The following is a 19230-nucleotide window of genomic DNA, read 5'->3' as shown; positions in this document are numbered from 1 at the left end:
TAACCAAACAACCATCTTTCATAGCGTATGGCTAGAAGCCAGTCAATTGTTAGGTAACTACCTAAAAGCCAAGGGTTTCCATTCATTCAGTAGGATGAATACTTGTAAAAATTAAGCTAAATAAACTAAATATAATTGCAGTCTATCCTGTTAATATCAAGACTTTTCTCTTATAAGCAATTACCCCGTGGCTTGACGAAGGCAGCTCAAAGCATGATGTTGTCGTGGAGATACTAACCTTAGGGTGACACTGGAAACGTTATTGGGACAACCGAAGTTGCTGGGATTCATCCCTAATTATGTTCATGTGAGGTATTGCCGTGTAATTATTTTCAAGACATTTGAAGTTGTGACCCTATGAAGATCTTAAGACACCAAGAAATGTGGTAATAAACATGGCTGCCAAAGGTCAGTACAGATAATGAGTTGAGAAATGCAGACAAAAAAAGTATAAGAAAAAAATAATCTCGAAGGGAATAAAAAGAAAATACAGCTTTCTAACTACAGGACCAAAATGCCTCCTTGGATCCCAGCCATTGACAAGTTGTTCTTCATGCTGACAATGTGCTGAGGAGTGGGTAGTGATGGTTGGCAGAGATATCCTACACAGGATTAGTGCCATGGTGTTGGAAAAAGACGAGGAGGAAATTAAGAGGGAATGCCCCAGAAACACAACACCGCCTGACACGTATGGAATGGACTTTTTGCAGCTCGACTGAAACACTCCAGCGATAAAGAGAAGGTCTGCAGGATTCCTCCGATCTTCTCCAGGGCCAAGCATTAAGAAACAGAGCTGTGCACGCTGATCTCGTGTCCCTTTAGCTCGTAACACGAGCAGTGTGCCCACTCCATCCCTTGTCTTTCAATCAGGACGGTGAAATGTCAACATGTAAAGAGGCCGGTTCATATTATTAAACTAATCTGAATATCTGACAGTTTTTATACTAACCAGTAGCTTTTTGCAACAGTTGGAATGACAAGTCCATTTTTACCTTTTGAGATAATGAATAGCAATATAGGCTCATCAATTAGTCTAACCAGCGACAGTTAAATGGCAGTGGGTATTAAAAGACAGACTTGAGCATTAGCTCACACAGCTAGCACACATCACAAGAAGACTTACCTAAACAATTTGTCTGCTGTCCAGATGTAACAGATCACAACGTTTTGGGACACTGAAAGTGAAAAGAATAAAGTGGCTGTGCAGGTTTGCAAACATATGACAAAAAAAAAACACCACAACAAGTTCATGAGAAAAAAATAGCAGTATTCAAAATCAAAACGGGCAAATTTATGACAAAAAATATAAAAAGGGGCAAATTAAAGAAGAAAAAACTAAACTCACTAGACAGGAAAACATGATAAAATTAATAATAATAATAATAATAATAATTTAAAAAAAGGCCAGTTGCTCCCAAAAGTCAAATTCCTAATGAAAAACTGATAACTTCATAAAGACATGTTCTACATTAAAAAAAAATAAAGTATATTTAAATACAAAAAAAGCCAAATAAAGTGGGGACATTCTGGGAAAAACAGACTTAATTGTCAAATAAATGACGAAACAAAAAAAGAGAATCTGTCACATCGACCCACAGCAAGAAGGTTTGAATCCACCAATCAACTGAGGTCTCCCTGTATGGGTCTTAAAGTGACAGATGAACTCATTCATAACCTCATTGTGGTATTTTTACATGCTAGAAATGTTTCCTACAGTTGATTTGTGTATGTTTGCTATAGTGTCCATATGAACTGGATAATGAACAGTTGTGTGGGGTCATTTAATGTCCCGAATTAGATAAAAACAAAAAACTAAACACAAAAAATCCCCCCACACACTATAGGTATTGACTATTACTGCAGAATTATTATGAAAAAAATAACACTGCAATTAGCTGGAACAATCAGTATTTATTTTTTTTATTTAAGAGAAGTTAAAGCACCATTATACAGTACAGGTATAGAAAGATTGCAGTAATGCAAACAAGAATTAAAAGTGCACGGAAGAAAAGCAATACAGAGAGCAAACGAAATATAAATTAAACACCACACACTCTAACCAGCACAAGGCAAAGTGAACTTTAGATCATCAATTTTTTTTAACTTTTTAAAATCTGTAAATAAACTCTGTTTTGGTATTACTGAAGGATAGATAAAAAGGTGACAGGCGCAGTTAATATTCTAGAAATGTCAAAATTACAAATGCCCATAAAACAACATCGTTTCCCTGAAATGACACGTCTTGCAAATGATGAAATGCTGAAAGAAACAAAGACATATGAGACTGTGCAAACCAACCTCACAATGATCCAAACAAAACAAAACAAACCCCTCACACTTATCCCAGCACTTCTCAACAGCCCACTCATCATAATAGAGATTAATAAAAGTCAATAAAACAAAGAGATCTCCAGTCATCTACTACACAAAGAAAATCTGTCAGTCCAGATGGCACTGTGAGCCTGCCGCAGGACAAGTGCACCCCAGCACATGTTCACATGCTTGCATAAGCACAACAAAACACTTTATTTGCGGACGCTCAAGAGAAGCATTTTGACCTGGGAGCTCTAATTAGAGTCTAAATTAGAGAAAGAACCACAGCAACAATGACTTAACTCCAAATAACTTCACTTGCTACCAACGAACACGTGAAAAAAATGCACCAGTATTGTTATGACACATAGTTTAAGTGACTACATCTGTAATGCTCCAGCTGGTAAAACACAGCAGACACCAACAGCCAAAGTCTCATCAGCTAAAGTAAAATAAATGTTCAGGCAATAAGATGGGTTGAAAAATTCCTGCTGAAAGCTCACAACACCAGGACCTGCGAAACAGCGCAAACTAAAAGTTTGGGTGTCTGTGAGATGGAAATGTAAAGGAGAGAGACTCGGGTGGACCGGTGAGGGCCAAGAAGCTGTTTGGTGAACCTGTTCCAACTTAAATCCAGCGGAAGTGTCCGTGACACAGCAGCTGGTGTGTGGTTACCATAGAGAGTGAGCCTCAGCGCTTCTCAGCTGCTCTTGCGCTCCATTCATGCGCAGGACAGCCAGAAGACCTGCGGTAACTTGAGCATCAACACTCCTTCTTTTCTCTGTCCCAGACCCGAGCTCACCTCAGACATGTCTCGTCTTTCTGCCAGGGCGTCTCGACTGAGAGGTATCCGAGTGTGTGTGCGGGTGTGCGCGTGCACGTTACCCCCAACACATGGCATTTATGCATCAGCTTGCAGGTTATTCCAGGATATTTCACTACAATCGCGTGGAGAAAGTCTAAGTAGGGAATTACATGTGCTGCTTATCTACAAACTCTTCCTGCAGGAAATCAAAACAAAACAAAATCTTCTCCACTTAAATAATGGTTAGAAAAGTAGAGCAGTGCTTTGAGGCTGTCATCATCATGAAAATGTAAATAAAACGTAATTTTTTTAATGCAGTGCAAATATGGATGGTGCCCAATTTACAAAACCTTGGCACTACAAAAAAATCAAGACCACGTTTAAAGCCTGATTAGTTGCAATCATTGCAGTATGATTATTATTATTATTTATTTATTTTTGTCGTCATGGTTGCTTCTGGAGAACGTAATAGGTTGGAACAATTTTAGCCCAGGCTGTACAAAATCTCCTGCAGCCAGTTTATAGCGAACAGGCATCAATTCATCTTTTACAAAAGAAACATGGAGAAAAATGACAATGCTGATCAAAGTGTAATCATTACGGAGGAACAATGTGCAATGAAAGTGGCAGAATGTATTCTCAGAAAGGGCATTTCTGATATCCAATGAATTTGAATCTGAAATCGTGTATAATTTATATTTGTCTCCTAATTTTAATGTATTCGCTCTTTAAAAATACTAATTCGTTCTCAGTTTGGTGCAGAAATATCAACAGTAGGGATTAGAAGGTCTGTTTTAACCCTTCAAATGCTTTAATTATAAGGTGATTTTAGTTTTAAAATTGATGTGCAATTTATGCATTTAATTCATAATAAGGGAAACAATTTAAAAAAAATTAAAGACAGTTGTATGAAGGAAAGTATGATCTTAATGTTCTGCAGCCCCTAAAAATCTAAAAACACATCAGATATAAATTTGGCTGAACTCCCCTTCGAGGTTGTGTTCTTGTGCCTATCCCGATCACGTTAGCGCGGTGGCTTTCTTTGGATGCGCCCGCTCTTACCACCTGCACTTGCCTTTCTTTGGACTTGCTTAAACAAACAGTTTTTCAACAAACAGTCCAGTTTTCAAGCCTAAAAGTTCAACATCAGGTAAAAATAGCAGAGAGGAGGATGCCCACACGTTCTTGGCATCCTCCAAGGTCAGCCAGTCCACTATTAAAGACCATGAGATCTACTATAATGTCTTGATGGACAATATTCAAGGGGAAGGACCTGGATTGTAAACACATATGACATATGCATGGCACATGGCTCTCAAGTCTACCAGCTCTGCCTTCCTGCAATTTCCATTGTTTTCTCAGAAATTAAATTCAAGCTGAATGACTGCTGTTTTGACTGCAAAAGATATCCAGCAAACAGAAGAACCAGTGGAAGTGGTCATAACAAGACTGATATTTATCCAGAGGTGCACATGTGGAAGACCCTGAAGGGGAGAACGGCCAAATTTCGAGTCAGGTATGGTTTTTCGGCCATTAAGGGAGCAGTCCTAGAACTTTTTGATCTTTTTTTTTATGCTTCATCAATAAGATGTAAACTGCACTTGTAACTCAAGGCACATGAAGCATAGAAATGTGCGACTTGAATTCAAGGCTTTGTAAATATCGAACAACTATGTGCAAATGTACTATTGCATAAATGTGATCAAGATTTTAGACAGCAAACCTCTTTACCATCCAAAACACCCACCCTTTTTTTGATATCTAAAAAAAGGGTTCAAGTCAAAAGCGTAATATCCAGTAATTTATCATTTCTACAATTCCTCCAATCCAAGTCATCCAGAAGTGGAGAACCTCCCGACTCAAAGACCCGAGGAGCTGCAGCGGCTTTTGTCCCTGGGCACTACCAGGATCTCATCCCCGTCTCGAATACCGTAGGAATGCAGGGCCCGGGTGCCGCACTTCAGCTCCTCTGGTCCAAACATTGAACACATCTCTCGGTCGATGTAGAAGAGCCTCATCCCATTGGGTAGCTGCAGCAGACCCTTAAGGTGTTTTTTTAGGTCACCCACTGTTTGCTCCAGACGGAGGCTGACTGTCTCCACCCTGTCACCCCAGCGAACAACCACCATGGTGAGGCTGGGTCTCAGGTCTACCTCAGCCAGTGGAGCCAGGTGGCCATATTTGGACACGAGGATACGGTACCTGCAACAAAGCAGAGCTCGTGTTATTTTTTTATTTGTTATCAGCTCAACTGAATGACATCAGCATACAGCAAAGACACACAAACTCCTACAAGACATACACTTGAAATCCACCACACAAAGTATGGTGTTTCTCAGACATGGCAGTGACTACATAGTCTCTGAAAAGTGAGGCCCTTGCAAAGTATCTCAGGGTGTTTTAACACCTCTAGTTTCTTTAGTCTTAATCAGCTGATGAATTTGTAAACTTGTGGCTTTTACTCATGGCTTTGTTTCTTTTTACAGAGAGAAAACTCCAAGTCAACCAAAAATGCATCACCACAAACCGTGGCAGAGCAGGCATTCTGCTTATTGGCCAATGAAGGGAAATGCTGTCTTCTGGACCTTTGGTTTATTCCACAGCTAGCTGCTACAGTTTGAGCTCTCTGCATGTGTATGGTCTTCTGCCGCATCCTAGGATGCAAAGCACATCTGACTACGAGGAGGCATTTATCTCAAACTAGCAGCGCACACCTGGTAGTTGGGGTTGGATGGAGGTCAGATTATGTTCTGACTATAAATTAAATAAAAAAAGACCAGAATTTGATTTACACGGCCTAAACAGTGCAGGTGTGAAAAACCCCTTAAATCTTTATTTTTTTATAATTGCAAGGAGGTAGTGATATCTATGACTGCAAACAGACTGGTACTATAAGAGTCTATGGGAAAACAGCCCTCAGGCTTGGCCTCTAGAAACACTTTCCTGCTGAATTCATCCACTCAGTTCAGGTCATTCTGAATAAAACATTAAGACCCTTTTATAAATGCACCCATTCTAAGTTTCAGGAAGGAGGATTTTCCAGGGTATGCTAACCGCTAACTAGCTCATTATATGCATATAATTTTTGAATATTTGCCAAAACTAACTGAAAAATGAGTTTGTCAGACATGCCTGCATGTTATTCTACAAATATATGGAAAAATATTTGCCCAAATAATCATGATAACACATAATGGCATTTTTAAGGTAGACCACAGTGTCTCTTTGCCTCCCCCCCCCCCCCCCCATTGTTGCTATGGTAAATAACATACACCCTGTACTAATGATAGGATGTAGGCTTCATTTCGACATTCAAAGAGCAGCTTGGTCTATGGTAGGGCTGGGTATCGTCACTGATTTCTAGAATCGATTTATTCCGATTCACAAGGTCCTGAATCAATTCGATCCACGATTCGATTCAATTCGATTTGAATTTGGGAAATTTTGCCTCAGACAGTCAGAAATATTATAATTCAGATCAGTACATTTACATATTTTTGTATCTATAAAAAGGAAGCTGACACTCGCAAGACTTTATCAAAGGTGTGAGCATCACAGCAGATGCCTTTGTGTCAAAGTAGCTGAAGATAAAACACAAAAACATGAAGGTGATTTTCCTGGCATCGGATTTTATAAAAATATTCTGCAGTACATCAAAAACGAAAGAAAACCATTAATAAACATATGAACATTACCTCTGGTTTTATTAGAGACACAGCTAAACGTTTTGCATTTTGTATAATTTTAAAAAGTTTCAATTTGTTCAGAATCCTATTGAACGGCAGAAATTAGGTTTTTTAAAAGGAAAAAAAAAACAGCGGCCGACAGCCTTTAAATAATAGTAGTCTTGTGTGTAACAAACAAGCACAGATTTCGGGGATAGACTGGAAACTGTTCTTGAAGTACACTGAGAAAGAGTGAGATACAGAGAGAGAGAGCTGTGCATGAAGTGTGGTGGAAGCAAAACAGCAAAAGTCAGAGTGAATTCATGACGATGTTTATGGTTCAGTCAATATTGTTTGGAGAGAGATAAAACCTGCAGCTTCAGAATCAGCGCAAAAAGGGCGTAAACACAAAGCGCGGACCTGCGGATCAGAATCAGCGAGCTGTCAGCTTTCAGCCCCGACCGTGTCTGTGCCGTCGGTGAGAAAGGCGACATCTCACTGATTCTGATGCGTTTTGTGTTTACGTCTTTGTGCAGAAGCCGTGTACCTGCTCTCATTTACTGTTTTAAATGTTTGGTGGTTGTCAAAATTTTGTGACGTTTCACCTGAGATTCTGGAATTTTGGGCAAAATACATTTATATTTAAAAAAAAAAATCGATTCAGGATTTTAATGAATCAATATCACTTTATTCAAGCCAGAATCGATTTTAATCGATGAATCGATTATTAAAACCCACCCCTAGTCTACGGCTCCACCCTGCCCTCTGATGTCACAATCACACTGTGTTTTAGCACTGATTTACTCTAAATGGAATCAAAATCTAGAAATTTAACAACAAGCTGTACAAAATAACACTTAAAACTAAAGACAGAGATGATAAAGTCATTGTGAAAATGCTTCATGAGGTCACGAATCAAGTTAAAAGCAGGGCAATCTTCTTATAGACTTGTATAGGACAAGACTTCTCTTTGTGCCCTCTGCTGGCTGTTATGAAGAATGCAGGTAAAAGGCTGTTCAACACTGGCTTCACTTTTCAGACTCACAGGTTATACATCCTCTTTTTTTCCTTCTTAGATGAAGTACAGGTGTGAAATAGAAACAGCAAGTATATTTAAGATATTTCAGATTTTTTTAAAAAGACTTTAAACTCAGGGTTATGGAAACAAGCTATGAGTGTTTAAGAGGCAGAGAAACACCGAGTTGTCTGCCACTTGCTTGCCGTGAGAAAGCTCTCAGCCATCTCAGGGGAATGCGTGTTCGAGATAAGGCCCCAGGAACGATTAAATAAAATCCAGGAGAAAAGGCCTGTGCTTTCAAAGCTACTGTAACAGCTGGGCCAATCAAAGCAATTTCACTTCCCTCCCCAAAACTCCTCCACAAAGCCGCTGCCCTGGCCCTGGGATTTTCTGGCCAAACTTGCAGTCCACCCTGGGAATTCTCCACTAAGGCCACAGTGCACAAAGTGCCATTCTAAGAGAAGCCATTTACCAAAGAGGCTTCATTTAAGGTGGTAAGCATGGTATAATGGGGCAAACAATGCTGCAGGTGATAAGAAGCCGACATTCCAACTGTCATTTTGGCATTCTTTGATTCCTGCGGAGGAAATTACAAGACTGTGAAGCCAAGAGACACCATGTAGCTGAGCTCTCCTGTTTTGGCATTTCATCGACTCATTCTCACATTTCTCCAGTTATTTACTTGAACGTATGAGCACCTCAAAAAGTTAAAATGTAAATTTTCCCACGTCTTTCCCTGAGACTGTGGCTCTGTTTAGACCCACTAACTGCTAACTTCACCGGATACGCCGACTCTCTGGTTTCTTTTTTAACCCTTGCCTCTACTCTTTCTCGCCACTAATCCTTCCTGCCCAGTGCTGTTTTCTTCCCTTTCCCATTTTTTCCAAGGAATTGTTGGGGTGTATCCATCTCAGTTAGTCTAGTTTATGGTTTGAGAACACGTTTATAGTTACTCAAAGCCAGGCTGTGTCAGATGTGTTCACTTGAGAGGCTGTGACCCACCTGCAGAGCTCTGATCTCTTGGGGTAGCGAGGCCGCAGCCTCATCCGAAAGGAAAGGGGATAGCTGTGCGCTCACTGCCTACTGAGTGTGTCTGACACCCCGATAACGCCCGCATGCACATGCACAGTCACGGTTATACCCGACCCTGGACCTACACCGAACCCCTCCCAAACCAACACCGCAAACGCAACGCTTGATGGACAAAAATAAAATCAGAGCGATGAAGCTGAACACAAAGAAAATGAAGTTTTTAGATGGCGATGAATGTGTTTGACATAGAAATAAAATAACTATTAACTGCTCCTGATGGACAAACAAGTTCTGCCACAGGTAATAAAATAATTTATAGCCAGGAGTGCTGTGATAGCTCATGTGACATCAGAAAACAAATCAAATTTCTCAAATTAAGGCTTCAGGTTGACAGAGTAGGTGTATACATAAAAAAAAACAACCTGCTACCTGGTGTATCAGTTTTCCCAATCAGAGAATTCCCAGCACAAAGGACTCATTGAGCAGGGAGAGAGTGGTGGCATTGTCTCCCAAAGGTTAGTTTCCCCCAGTCAGGGACTACACCTTCCTCCAGAAATCCCTCCCCAACATTCTGCTGAGGTTAAGTGGAATGCAGTTGGTGAATTATTTCACCCCTGCGAGCCCCCCCGAGGAAGGCTTTCAACCTCCCCCCCGCAAAAAAAAAAAAACATATAGTGTGCTGGACCCAAACTGAGGACAGGGATGGAGATTGGTTGCTAATGTTGTGAATCAGCAGGTGTTCCCATATGAATATAATGCAAACGTAAATGCCACTTAGCTTTCCAATTGAAAGCCAGTGCTGGCGCCTTGTGCTCCATATTTAAGGTATTTAGTGAAGACTTTCAATATGAATTTTACTCTAAATGTCTCATCGGAATGTTGTAATGAAGCAATGAAAACAATCTGATGTAAATTTTAGAGCTGAAAAAAACAACAACAATTTATTGATCAACATAATGCTACACAATATATTTTTTAATTTATCATGTTAGCTATTTTCTCAAGCCAAAAGATGTCAGTGCTGTAGTAGCTCATCAGGCTCACGATCCATCACCGCTCAAGGGTTACTGCCCGCAAATCGATAAATGTGACTTTGATAAAAACTTCAGTAAAATCTGACCAACACTGATTCTTCTTCGCAATGGTTTAAACTCAGCTACATTCAATTCAGTTCAGTTTTATTTATATAGCACCAAATCACAACAACAGTCGAACACTCAAGAAGCTTTATATCGTAAGGTAAAGTTCCTACAACAATACAGAGAAAACCCCAACAATCATATCACCCACTATGAGCAAGCACTTGTGGGACAGTGGGGAGGAAAAACTCCCTTTTAAGAGGAAAAAAAACCTCTGGCAGAACCAGGCTCAACCATCCAAAGCAAGACAGTGCACAAGAAAACAAAGTGCAGTCAGGGGTGGAGTGGACAGGGTTTTAAGATGGTACCGAGAGCTGCTATAATGTATGGCTTGGAGACAGTAGCACTGAAAAAAAGACAGCAGGCCGAGCTGAAGATGCTCAGGTTTTCACTGGTAGTGACCAAAATGGAAATGATTAAAAACGAGGATGTCAGAGGGACAGCTCAAGTTCAGCAGTTTGGAGATAAAGGTAGAGAGGCGAGGCTCAGATAGTTTGGGAGAGAAGAGAGAGTGGATACATTGGACAAATGATGCTAAATATTGAGCTGCCAGGGAGGAGGAAGAGAGGAAGACCTCACAGAAAGTTCATCGATATAGTGAAGAAGCACATGCAGAGGAGGACGCTAGGGATAGGGTTAGAGGGTGATGACCCCTAAAGAAAACATCTGAAAGAAGAAGATTGTTTAACTGAATATCTCTGAGTTTTAGACTTTTTTTGTACAAAACCTGTTGCTGAAATATGGCCACGAAATGAGAACCGGTGTTCTGGGAATCTATCCTACCTCACAAACCATCCCACCTGTTGTTTCTGCGCATACGCGTAACACAAACCCCAAATTTACATCATTTTTTTAACCCATTGTGAATATTTCTTATGGTTATGGTTTGTATTAGTCACAAGTCGCCGTCAAATTATAATATGGGTAGGACGATTTGCCAAAGTAGGACAGTTTCTCAAAACACTGGCTACAAATGATCCTTTCCATCTGGAGAGTGTGTGCCTTTGAAATTTAGTTACATGTTAATTTTCTACCTTGTTTTAGGATGCAGATCACTAAGTTAACAAACTTAAATGATCCAAAGAAACCCCTCAAAAAGTAAAAAAGAAGAAATAAAGCTAATGGCTAATTTTATTTAACGATAAATTCACAATTCACACAGTTGCCTAACGCCAACTTCTACCCACGCATCTTAGCTGGCCATCAGCACCACTGCATATGCAAAGTGTCTTTTTGAGACTACATATTATTCCTCGTCCACTTCTACTAGTTACTACAGCGTCAGCGGTCAGCCGCAGCTTTGAATTATTATTATTATTATCCATGAGTAAACTTATTCATTATGATTATGTGTGCAGTGAAAAATGTATGTGTGGATGATGCTCCACCTCTCGGGACGCTCCTGCTCTGGACAGTCCTGGTAGTATCTGATGAAGAACCTCTCAGCATCCTCTCTCTCACCATTAGACACGGCACCCCCGTTCAGCACCATTACGGAGGGCAGCCTGAGGGCAGGTGCAGCAGTCGGGTGTTAAAAGTGCTCAATGAGTATTTCGATGATGAAGTTACTGAACAAACGAGCACACAGCTTCAGACTTACTGTGCTAAAAGGAGGCTACGTCTCTCCTCGGTGCTGTAAGACTGCAGTAAAGGGATTCCCTTTGCTTTGACCTCCACCAGTTTGGGAAAGAAATTCAGCCTTTCAATGTCGATCCATTTACTAAGACCTGAATAACAACAACAACAATAATAATAATAATAAACATAATGAGTTATAGGGCTATTTGTTCACACCTTGCACTGAATACAGACAGATTAAAAGACTTTTAGGACTCCGACCTGAATTGTTGAGGTTGATGCTACGCAGGTTGGGGAAGAGGTGCTCCAGTGTCTCCTTGGTGTCTCCCACAGAGTCCACGCTGTTATTGGCCAGCACCAGTGTGCTCAGACTGGGGTACAGCAGCCCAAACTTCCTCACTTCTGCCCAATCCTGCAGCTGGTTATCTGTAATCTGCAGCAGGCGTAGCGACGGGCATGTCGTCTGGGACTCTGACACGCTGTTGTAGCCGTTCAGACACAGGAAGAGCTCCTCCAGCCTGGAAGATGAGGTGCAAGGAAACTGGCATTTTTGAGGACATCAAAGATTCTTTGTATAATCTGTGTAATATGCATTAAGGTGCTTTTGATTCTTCAAAAGAATAAGGCAGCTGTTATCGTGTTTCCAATTGTCACCATATGTTCTGAGTTCTCTACCCTGTTTACAACAAATAAAACTGGACTGAATTATATTAAACACTACTGACACCCTCTCGACGAGAAACCTGGGCGCGGGGGAGCCTGATCGTCGGAACATTTGCTGCAGATACACGACAGCCTTTCAGTGGAACGAGCCTGGCAACACTCACATTGGAGGACGTTGAAGACATCTACCTATTCAGAGCCATGATAGCGAGGCTCCTGCTGATTGGAACTGGCACAGCCCTGGCTTGTTGACGAAAATTGAAAAGATTTCTTCTTTTGTGGCTAAACCAACCAACCATTACTCCTCATGCGTCAACCCAACCTCCCTAAACATGGCAAGGTGGGGCATAACTTCCTGGAATTCCTGTTGAGTCTACATCTGTGTGCTCAAGATAAAGGAGGAACGCATCACTAATCTGCTCGCTAATGTTCTGAGCAACTCTGAGTGGTCAGAGTGGCACAAAAAACTAAGTGATTCATTATGACTCAGTAGCTTGTAGAGCCACATTAGCAACAATTATGTGAGGCAATTGTTTTTAAGAGTCATATCTCACATCACTGGAGGACTACTGGCACACTCTTCTTTACAACATTGAGGTCTGTGGGCATTCTTTAATACACATCTCCCAACAGCTTGGTTGAGTTCTGGACTTTGACTGGGTCATTGAAACATGTTCATTGTTTTCTTTTTCAGTCATTCTGTTGTAGTTTTGTCAACTTCAGCAAACCTAAACATTCCTGCCATGTTTGTTTTAGAGTGAAGAAGCCCGGAAACCCTTACTAACAAGTTCAGTTTAAAAAAAAAAATTGTGTTGTCACGAACTTTCCAATTTTACACACTAATTGAGGGCTGTAGAGTCTGAGATGTAGCTGTTGGGCTTTTATCAGTTTCTCTGAGTATTGCTCAGTCTGGAGTGAATTTGCTCAGACATCCCCTTAGCAGTAGGCTACCAAAACGTCTGCTTTTTCAGAGGTGCTCACATTTGTTGAGTTAAATGTGTCCCATTAGCAACTGGCTGCTACTTATTCTCACACCTCCCATGGAAGCAGTAGGGGTGTACTTAGTTTTTCACAGGACTGCAGAGAGAACTCTGAAAACATTGTAAATCTCTATATATGCAGACGCTTAGACAAAAATATACAAATTCTCTCATTGCCACACATAAAAGAACATAAAACCTTTTTCCATGCTTTGTCACTTACTCTGGTGTGTGCTGCGTGAGTGTGTGAACAGTGTCCCAGCTGACTTGTGTATTAATGAGGACCAGTCGTCGGACCCTGGAAAAAACCTCTGCCATGTTCGGCTCCAGCTGCACGCCGCTTAGCGGGTTCATGCTCAGATTGAGGAAGTCCAGGTGTGGGATGCTGGAAACGATGGTGCCGATCTGGCAAAACCAGGAGCATCAGGACACAGAACAAAGAAAAAGAAGAAACAAGTTACAGAACTTTTCAAAACACTTTTACTTTGAAAACCATTATTTTCAGAGCTTGTTGATTAGCTAGATAACTCTAGTACACATAAATAAGCTGTATAATGAGATACAGCGGTTTAAATTCTAGGTAAGTTCCGAGTCATCCATCTTTAAATACAACCCATAGATAGTCTTGAACAGGCATATTTTTAAAGCGTTTCTGTACCGTGTTCACATTTTCCTTCATTCTGTTTAAAAAGCTGATAATTAATCCACATCAGTAGCGTCTGGTTTAGTTTCACATTGACTTGTTTTCACTCTTTGGCTTCTAGATGGCAAATAAAATACTTAATGCTAAACCCATGTGAATGACAGAAGAAGAGATTATTATATTAAATGAATATGTGGTGTATGTATTTATTGGTTCATACAAAAAAATGTATCCAACCCTGCTTATTAATAAATGAGTACTCCAGTTAACCTGAGAGGTACCAGGTGTTCCAGCTGGCACAGCAGAAGGGAACTGTGCCTACAGCCCTCATCACGGTATCACTCGGCTGAATAACAAACAGCACTGTGAGAGGGGGATAACAAGGGCTGTGCAACTTTTTTAAGAGGCCTTTGTGTTGTAGACACGGCTAAATAACAATGCAGCACAACCCAACCTTAAGAACTTAATTATTAACAGTACATATGCAAACAAACAAAAAGAAAAGAATGATGATGAATGGAGGCTAGATGGAATCAGTGAATAACCATCTAAAAATCTACATGCTTTCCAGTTAACTTACAAACATAAAGTCCGGGGGCACAATCGGCCCGGCAAAGACTCCAAACTGGCCAACTGGATGGCTTTGGAAAATGAGAAGGAGGGCATACATTTTTGGACTTTCAACTGTATTAAGTTTTACAGCTTTTCCTCCTGATAAACACCTCCCCCACAGCCATTCATACTATGCCAAAGTAATAAAGTAATAAAGTGTGGTTAAACTTCTTATTACTGACAGAAAGGGAAGTTTTACTGGTTCAGCCCGCTCAAGACCAAAGTGGGTTGTTTGTGGCCCACAATGTAAAAGGAGTTTGACATCCCAGGCTTGCATCCTTACTAACAATAAAGAGAGATTAACTTCTATTTTTTTTATCTGTATGTGTTGTATTCATTTTTTATTACACTAAAATAACCATCAAAACAAAGACCTTAATCTTATAAACCTATGACTAGCATTTACTAGTGTCCATTTAAGCCCTTTTTAACTGCTGACATGGTAGCATACAGACAGCACTCCAACTAAATTGTCTTGAACAAAAGCCAGATGGCTCTGCTTTTATGAAAAACCTTATTAAGTTCAATTAAAACTCCAAGACCCCCACCTCTCCCCAGTCATTCAGCTGATTGTGGGACAGGTCGAGCTCTACCACGTGGGCGCAGGAAGCAGCGATGTCTTGCCTGTCGCCAGCTTTACTGATTCCACTGTCATTCAGAACCAGTGCGCTGGGCAAGAAGAGGCGATCTGCAAACAGGAAACTCGAGTCAGTTCAGAGCCTCATTCACAGCTCAACACTCCAAATAAAAAGGCAGATATGCCGGGCTGAACTTATCACAAGTGATACACTGCTCACGTGGCATCATCACAACCCTGAAATAGCTCGCTCTGTCATCTCTCACCTTTGACAGGGGATCCTGGAGGCCTGGGCAGAACAACCACTCCTACGCCTTGGCCATAGGGGAAATTCTCAGGGTTATACTTCTCACTGAGGACTTGAACAAAGGTGCGCACCTCATCTTCATCAGAGGACTCCATAGCTCAAGTCCTGAACAGGTATCCATGTAAGAGACCAAAGGGGAAAAAAAAGACGCTTTTAAGATATGCTATGGAAACATGACAATTACATCAGGACAGCTGTTACATATGTCTTTTAAAGGATAAAGCTGGAGATATTTTACACTGTTTATCACAATGTGTATGAAAATCAAGTTTCCTCCCAAAACATATGTGACCCTACTGAAGTTTTAGGTCTTTAAGTGTCAAAATTGTATTGCTTAATTTGCATGTAACCTGCATGTCTAACGTGGTGTTTAGAGAATTCTCAGTGTTGGATTTTTGGGGCTGATGTCTGTTAAGGAATTTAGAATGGGACGTACGTTTAGCAGGCGTGGTGATCTAATTCTAAAGTTCTAATCTCACACAGTGCTTTATGGGCACAGTCACCTCCCAGAGTCTACTTTTCCAGATTTTCTTCTTTTTTCCCCTCAATTTGTTTCCATTTTTCTTTTTATCACTTTTTTGCAGATTTTGTAGCTGTTAATAAAAATCCTGTATAAATGAAGAAAAACATTAGGATAAGCTTTTCATTTGTTAGCATCTGCTTCTGTTTTCACCTATGCTGACATTCTCCACAAACAAACATACTTTTGGTGCAATGTACTCAAAGCACAGTACAGCTCATCTCTCACAGTGACTGTCCAAAAAATCTTCGGCACTATGAAAATGCTCCTTATACACAGCTCAGAGTGACCATGTGGATTAAATAATTTACCTACAGGAAAGGTCTAAGCTGACATCTGAAACTGCATTTGTGAAAGAAGCTGGAGAAGCATAAAGCGCTCTCTACTCTGGACATTTGTCATTCAAAGCCCACATATGCAAAACAAATTGAGTGAGCATTTTCAGAAACATGACAACAGTGGAACCAGGTGAACTAGTTCCACCAGCAAAACTATTAGAACTATAGTGGCAGCTTCCCTGAAGCATTTTAGAGTTTCAAGTATTTTGTACACAAAAAAAAAAATCACCTTTCTATCACCTATAACAGGGGTGGGGGAACTACAGGACTCAAGGGCTGGTGTCCTGCAGGTTTTAGATAACACCCTGGGTCAGCACACCCGAATCCAATGATTAGTTCATTGCCAGGCCTCTGGAGAACTTCAAGACATATTGAGGAGGTAATTTAGCGATTTAAATCAGCTGTGGGAGTTCCCCACCCCTTACCTATAGGTATTAGTGGCCTGTAGCTAACAGGAAGGCCATGTGCAGTGGTGGGCAATTAATTTTCTCCACAAGTTCACATGAGAATCTGAAAATGTTGTGCAAGGTTTCACCAATAAGTTCAGAAAGAGATGAAATTAAATACTGAGTTTACCTAATTGGTGCCGCCTTCCACAGCACTCCCAGTTTCTCATGTGGACCCTTGGGGAAAATTGCCTATGCTTGGTGGACGTGCTTTAAGCCTGCTGTCTTTTAAATGGTCACCAGGGGGTTCCACAGTCATTGTTCCACCTCAGTAAGCACTTTACTGACAAGTTCACAGATCAATCACTAATTGCGGCTCATATTGAATAAAAAAAATCAGTTCTACTTTGTAATTGCATGTGATTTGAAAGCTCAAATTAGATTTCTTGAATCTTGAGCCTGTAGACAAGTGGCTGACACCACGCCGAAATGTAGTTACAACAGAGTTTCATAAGGGTATATAATTATGACGTACCTATGGTGTAGATTTAGCACATAAGGATTACTCGGGGTATGAACATTGATTAATCACTTGCGATTGCTCCAAATCCTGTTATGGCCAACCAGTGCCTGTGCATGGCATTTTCCCCATAGTGTTGGGTTGTCCTTCATTCAAAGTGCTAAACAAAGGGACACAAATGTGCTACCACTGACTTCCACTTTAACCACCTCAAACTTTAGTCCTGCTCCTCCTGCTGGCTGACACTTCTTGTCTATGTTTTACCTTTTTCTGTGCAGGTGTTAAAAGATAAAAAATAAAAAAAAGGTCTAAAAATAACCCACGAACATCACAGAATAACCTACAAGTCACAGACAGCTGAAACGTGAGAGGCACAGCAGCACTGAGGAGAGCAGGTGCACAGCTGTCAGCGAAGCCACCTGTTCCTACTGAAACCCATTTTCTGCTATGATTACAATTTCTGTTGCCATTTTTGCTGTAAAATGATTAATCTGATGAGTAATTGTATAACTCAATCCAGAGAAAATGTAGCTTTTTCAATGTGTGGATTGGTTTAGAATCCATAGACAAAAAACCCCTCCAGGCAGGCTCAATAACTGGTAATCATACATCACAATAACATACATTCTCGACCCTGCCTGTCCACCTTGCACTCAACAGCCTCACTTTAACCCCGATCAGCCCTATCAGTTTCAGACAAACGGAGTCTGATCATCTTAAACTGAGCCCACCTGAAGTGTGTTTGTCAAAAGACTGAGTGTTTCATCCGGACTCTGTCTGATGTTTCTGTCATAGATCGTTTCTCATTACACAGATCCCACCTGATTCTTACCTCTGATGTAGCAGAGACCAAAGGAAAGATTGTTTTCAACACCACATCAGATCACATGCCTCGGTCCCTGCTGTGAGAAAATGACGAGAAACATAAGCAGGCAAAACTTATTTTTAAGCTTGCAGCCGTAAAATAGCCAGAATATGTGAAAAAAAAAAAATGCAAAGAAAGACAGAGTTGACACCACATCAAAGGTGGTGAAACTTGCATTTATGTGACAAACAAAGGAAAGGTAAGCTGACAGTTGGGTGCTTGAGACGAAAACAACTGTTTATGTGGTATAACTGGGGAGCAGCCAAGCCCTGAAGCCATGCACTGAAATGAAAAAGTTCTAATGGACATATGTCATGACTAACCTGAGGTCATTGTTTTATACAGTTTAAACACACACTTTTAAACCCCTGTTATAATTTTTTACTTTTTTCTGGAATCTTTTTGTTTCAAATGTTTCTTCAGCACCATTTGCTCAGTTCGGCGTACACAATGGGCAGGAAGTTAGATTTTGTAATGTATAAAAAGTTAAACATTATCAGCTGCTCGCTACTGCTCACAGCGGTGAAGTTCAACCTGCAATGCTACCAAACTGTCAATAAAGATGACGTTTTTCAGAAAATAACAAACAACGAAATGGATTAATGCTACCCGAAATGAACGTCAACCCACAAAGAGTCATAAAAAGGTCAAAAGTCTTACTGTAAACCTTGCACACAGTTGCTGATACGCGAAGCTATTTTAAACAGATATATTTTTAACAGGGTCCGGGGAAACGGTGTTACAGTCAGATAACGAGCGTCGCTTCGTGGGGTGGGGGGCTGACTGCTCAGACGGAGGCCTAGCTGTATGATGTCGCTAGCTTAAGGATAATAAACTGGAAGCTGAGATTGTAACAGTGCAACCTGGTGTGTTTGAACATTTTAGCACAGCACGAGCCAACGACACTACTGCCTACCTCCAAAAAGCGTGCAACACGTTGGCTGTAAATTCAAATCGGTAAAAACATTTCTTTGAGTGTTGGATCAAACTCTCTACCTGGGCCTCCAAACTTAGCGACACGGGTCACTGCGCGTGCTCCATTTGGCACCTGATACGGTACATTTTTGAGAGTGCAGAACTCACCTTTGGCAGAACCCCCCTCTGCGGTTGGGTTGTTTTTGTTGTTCTTCGGTTAGTTGACAGCTTAAACCACGCCCACTCTACCGGAAGTTACGTAGTTTAAATATCTGTTTTTTTCCCTCTCGTCTTCATACGAGAATTGCTTCATACTGGGTTATTTTCTTTAAAACGGAACGGAGCTAAGAATAC

The 19230-nt window shown here is 40.8% G+C and overlaps 1 protein-coding gene and 1 long non-coding RNA gene across 5 annotated transcripts in view; one reads left to right on the top strand and one right to left on the bottom strand.

Moving 5' to 3' along the window:
* The window catches only part of LOC113030258 (uncharacterized), a 19670-nt gene extending 13382 nt beyond the window's left edge, over nucleotides 1–6288 (top strand). Inside the window, exon 3 of the long non-coding RNA XR_003273565.1 lies at nucleotides 5605–6288. This is a non-coding gene — a long non-coding RNA (uncharacterized LOC113030258). The remainder of the gene's footprint in view (nucleotides 1–5604) is intronic.
* Nucleotides 1892–19230, bottom strand: LOC113030256 (tubulin-specific chaperone cofactor E-like protein). Of its 4 annotated transcripts, none has more exons than XM_026181507.1 (9): nucleotides 19045–19230; nucleotides 17929–17998; nucleotides 15292–15437; nucleotides 14997–15136; nucleotides 13417–13598; nucleotides 11812–12068; nucleotides 11573–11699; nucleotides 11361–11477; nucleotides 1892–5320 (listed from the first exon to the last, which is right to left on the bottom strand). In XM_026181507.1, exons 3-9 carry the CDS (start codon nucleotides 15425–15427, stop codon nucleotides 4978–4980), a joined length of 1302 nt encoding a protein of 433 aa, XP_026037292.1. In that variant the 5' UTR covers nucleotides 15428–15437; nucleotides 17929–17998; nucleotides 19045–19230; the 3' UTR covers nucleotides 1892–4977. The 4 variants fall into 4 exon arrangements, with proteins under 4 accessions (XP_026037292.1, XP_026037295.1, XP_026037293.1 ...); XM_026181510.1 differs by having other exon boundaries at nucleotides 17929–17995; XM_026181508.1 differs by lacking the exon at nucleotides 19045–19230 and adding an exon at nucleotides 18958–19034.

This window comes from Astatotilapia calliptera, chromosome 10, assembly GCF_900246225.1.
Source record: "Astatotilapia calliptera chromosome 10, fAstCal1.2, whole genome shotgun sequence".
Taxonomy (NCBI): Eukaryota; Metazoa; Chordata; class Actinopteri; order Cichliformes; family Cichlidae; genus Astatotilapia; species Astatotilapia calliptera.
This window is presented reverse-complemented; position numbering and strand designations above follow the sequence as displayed.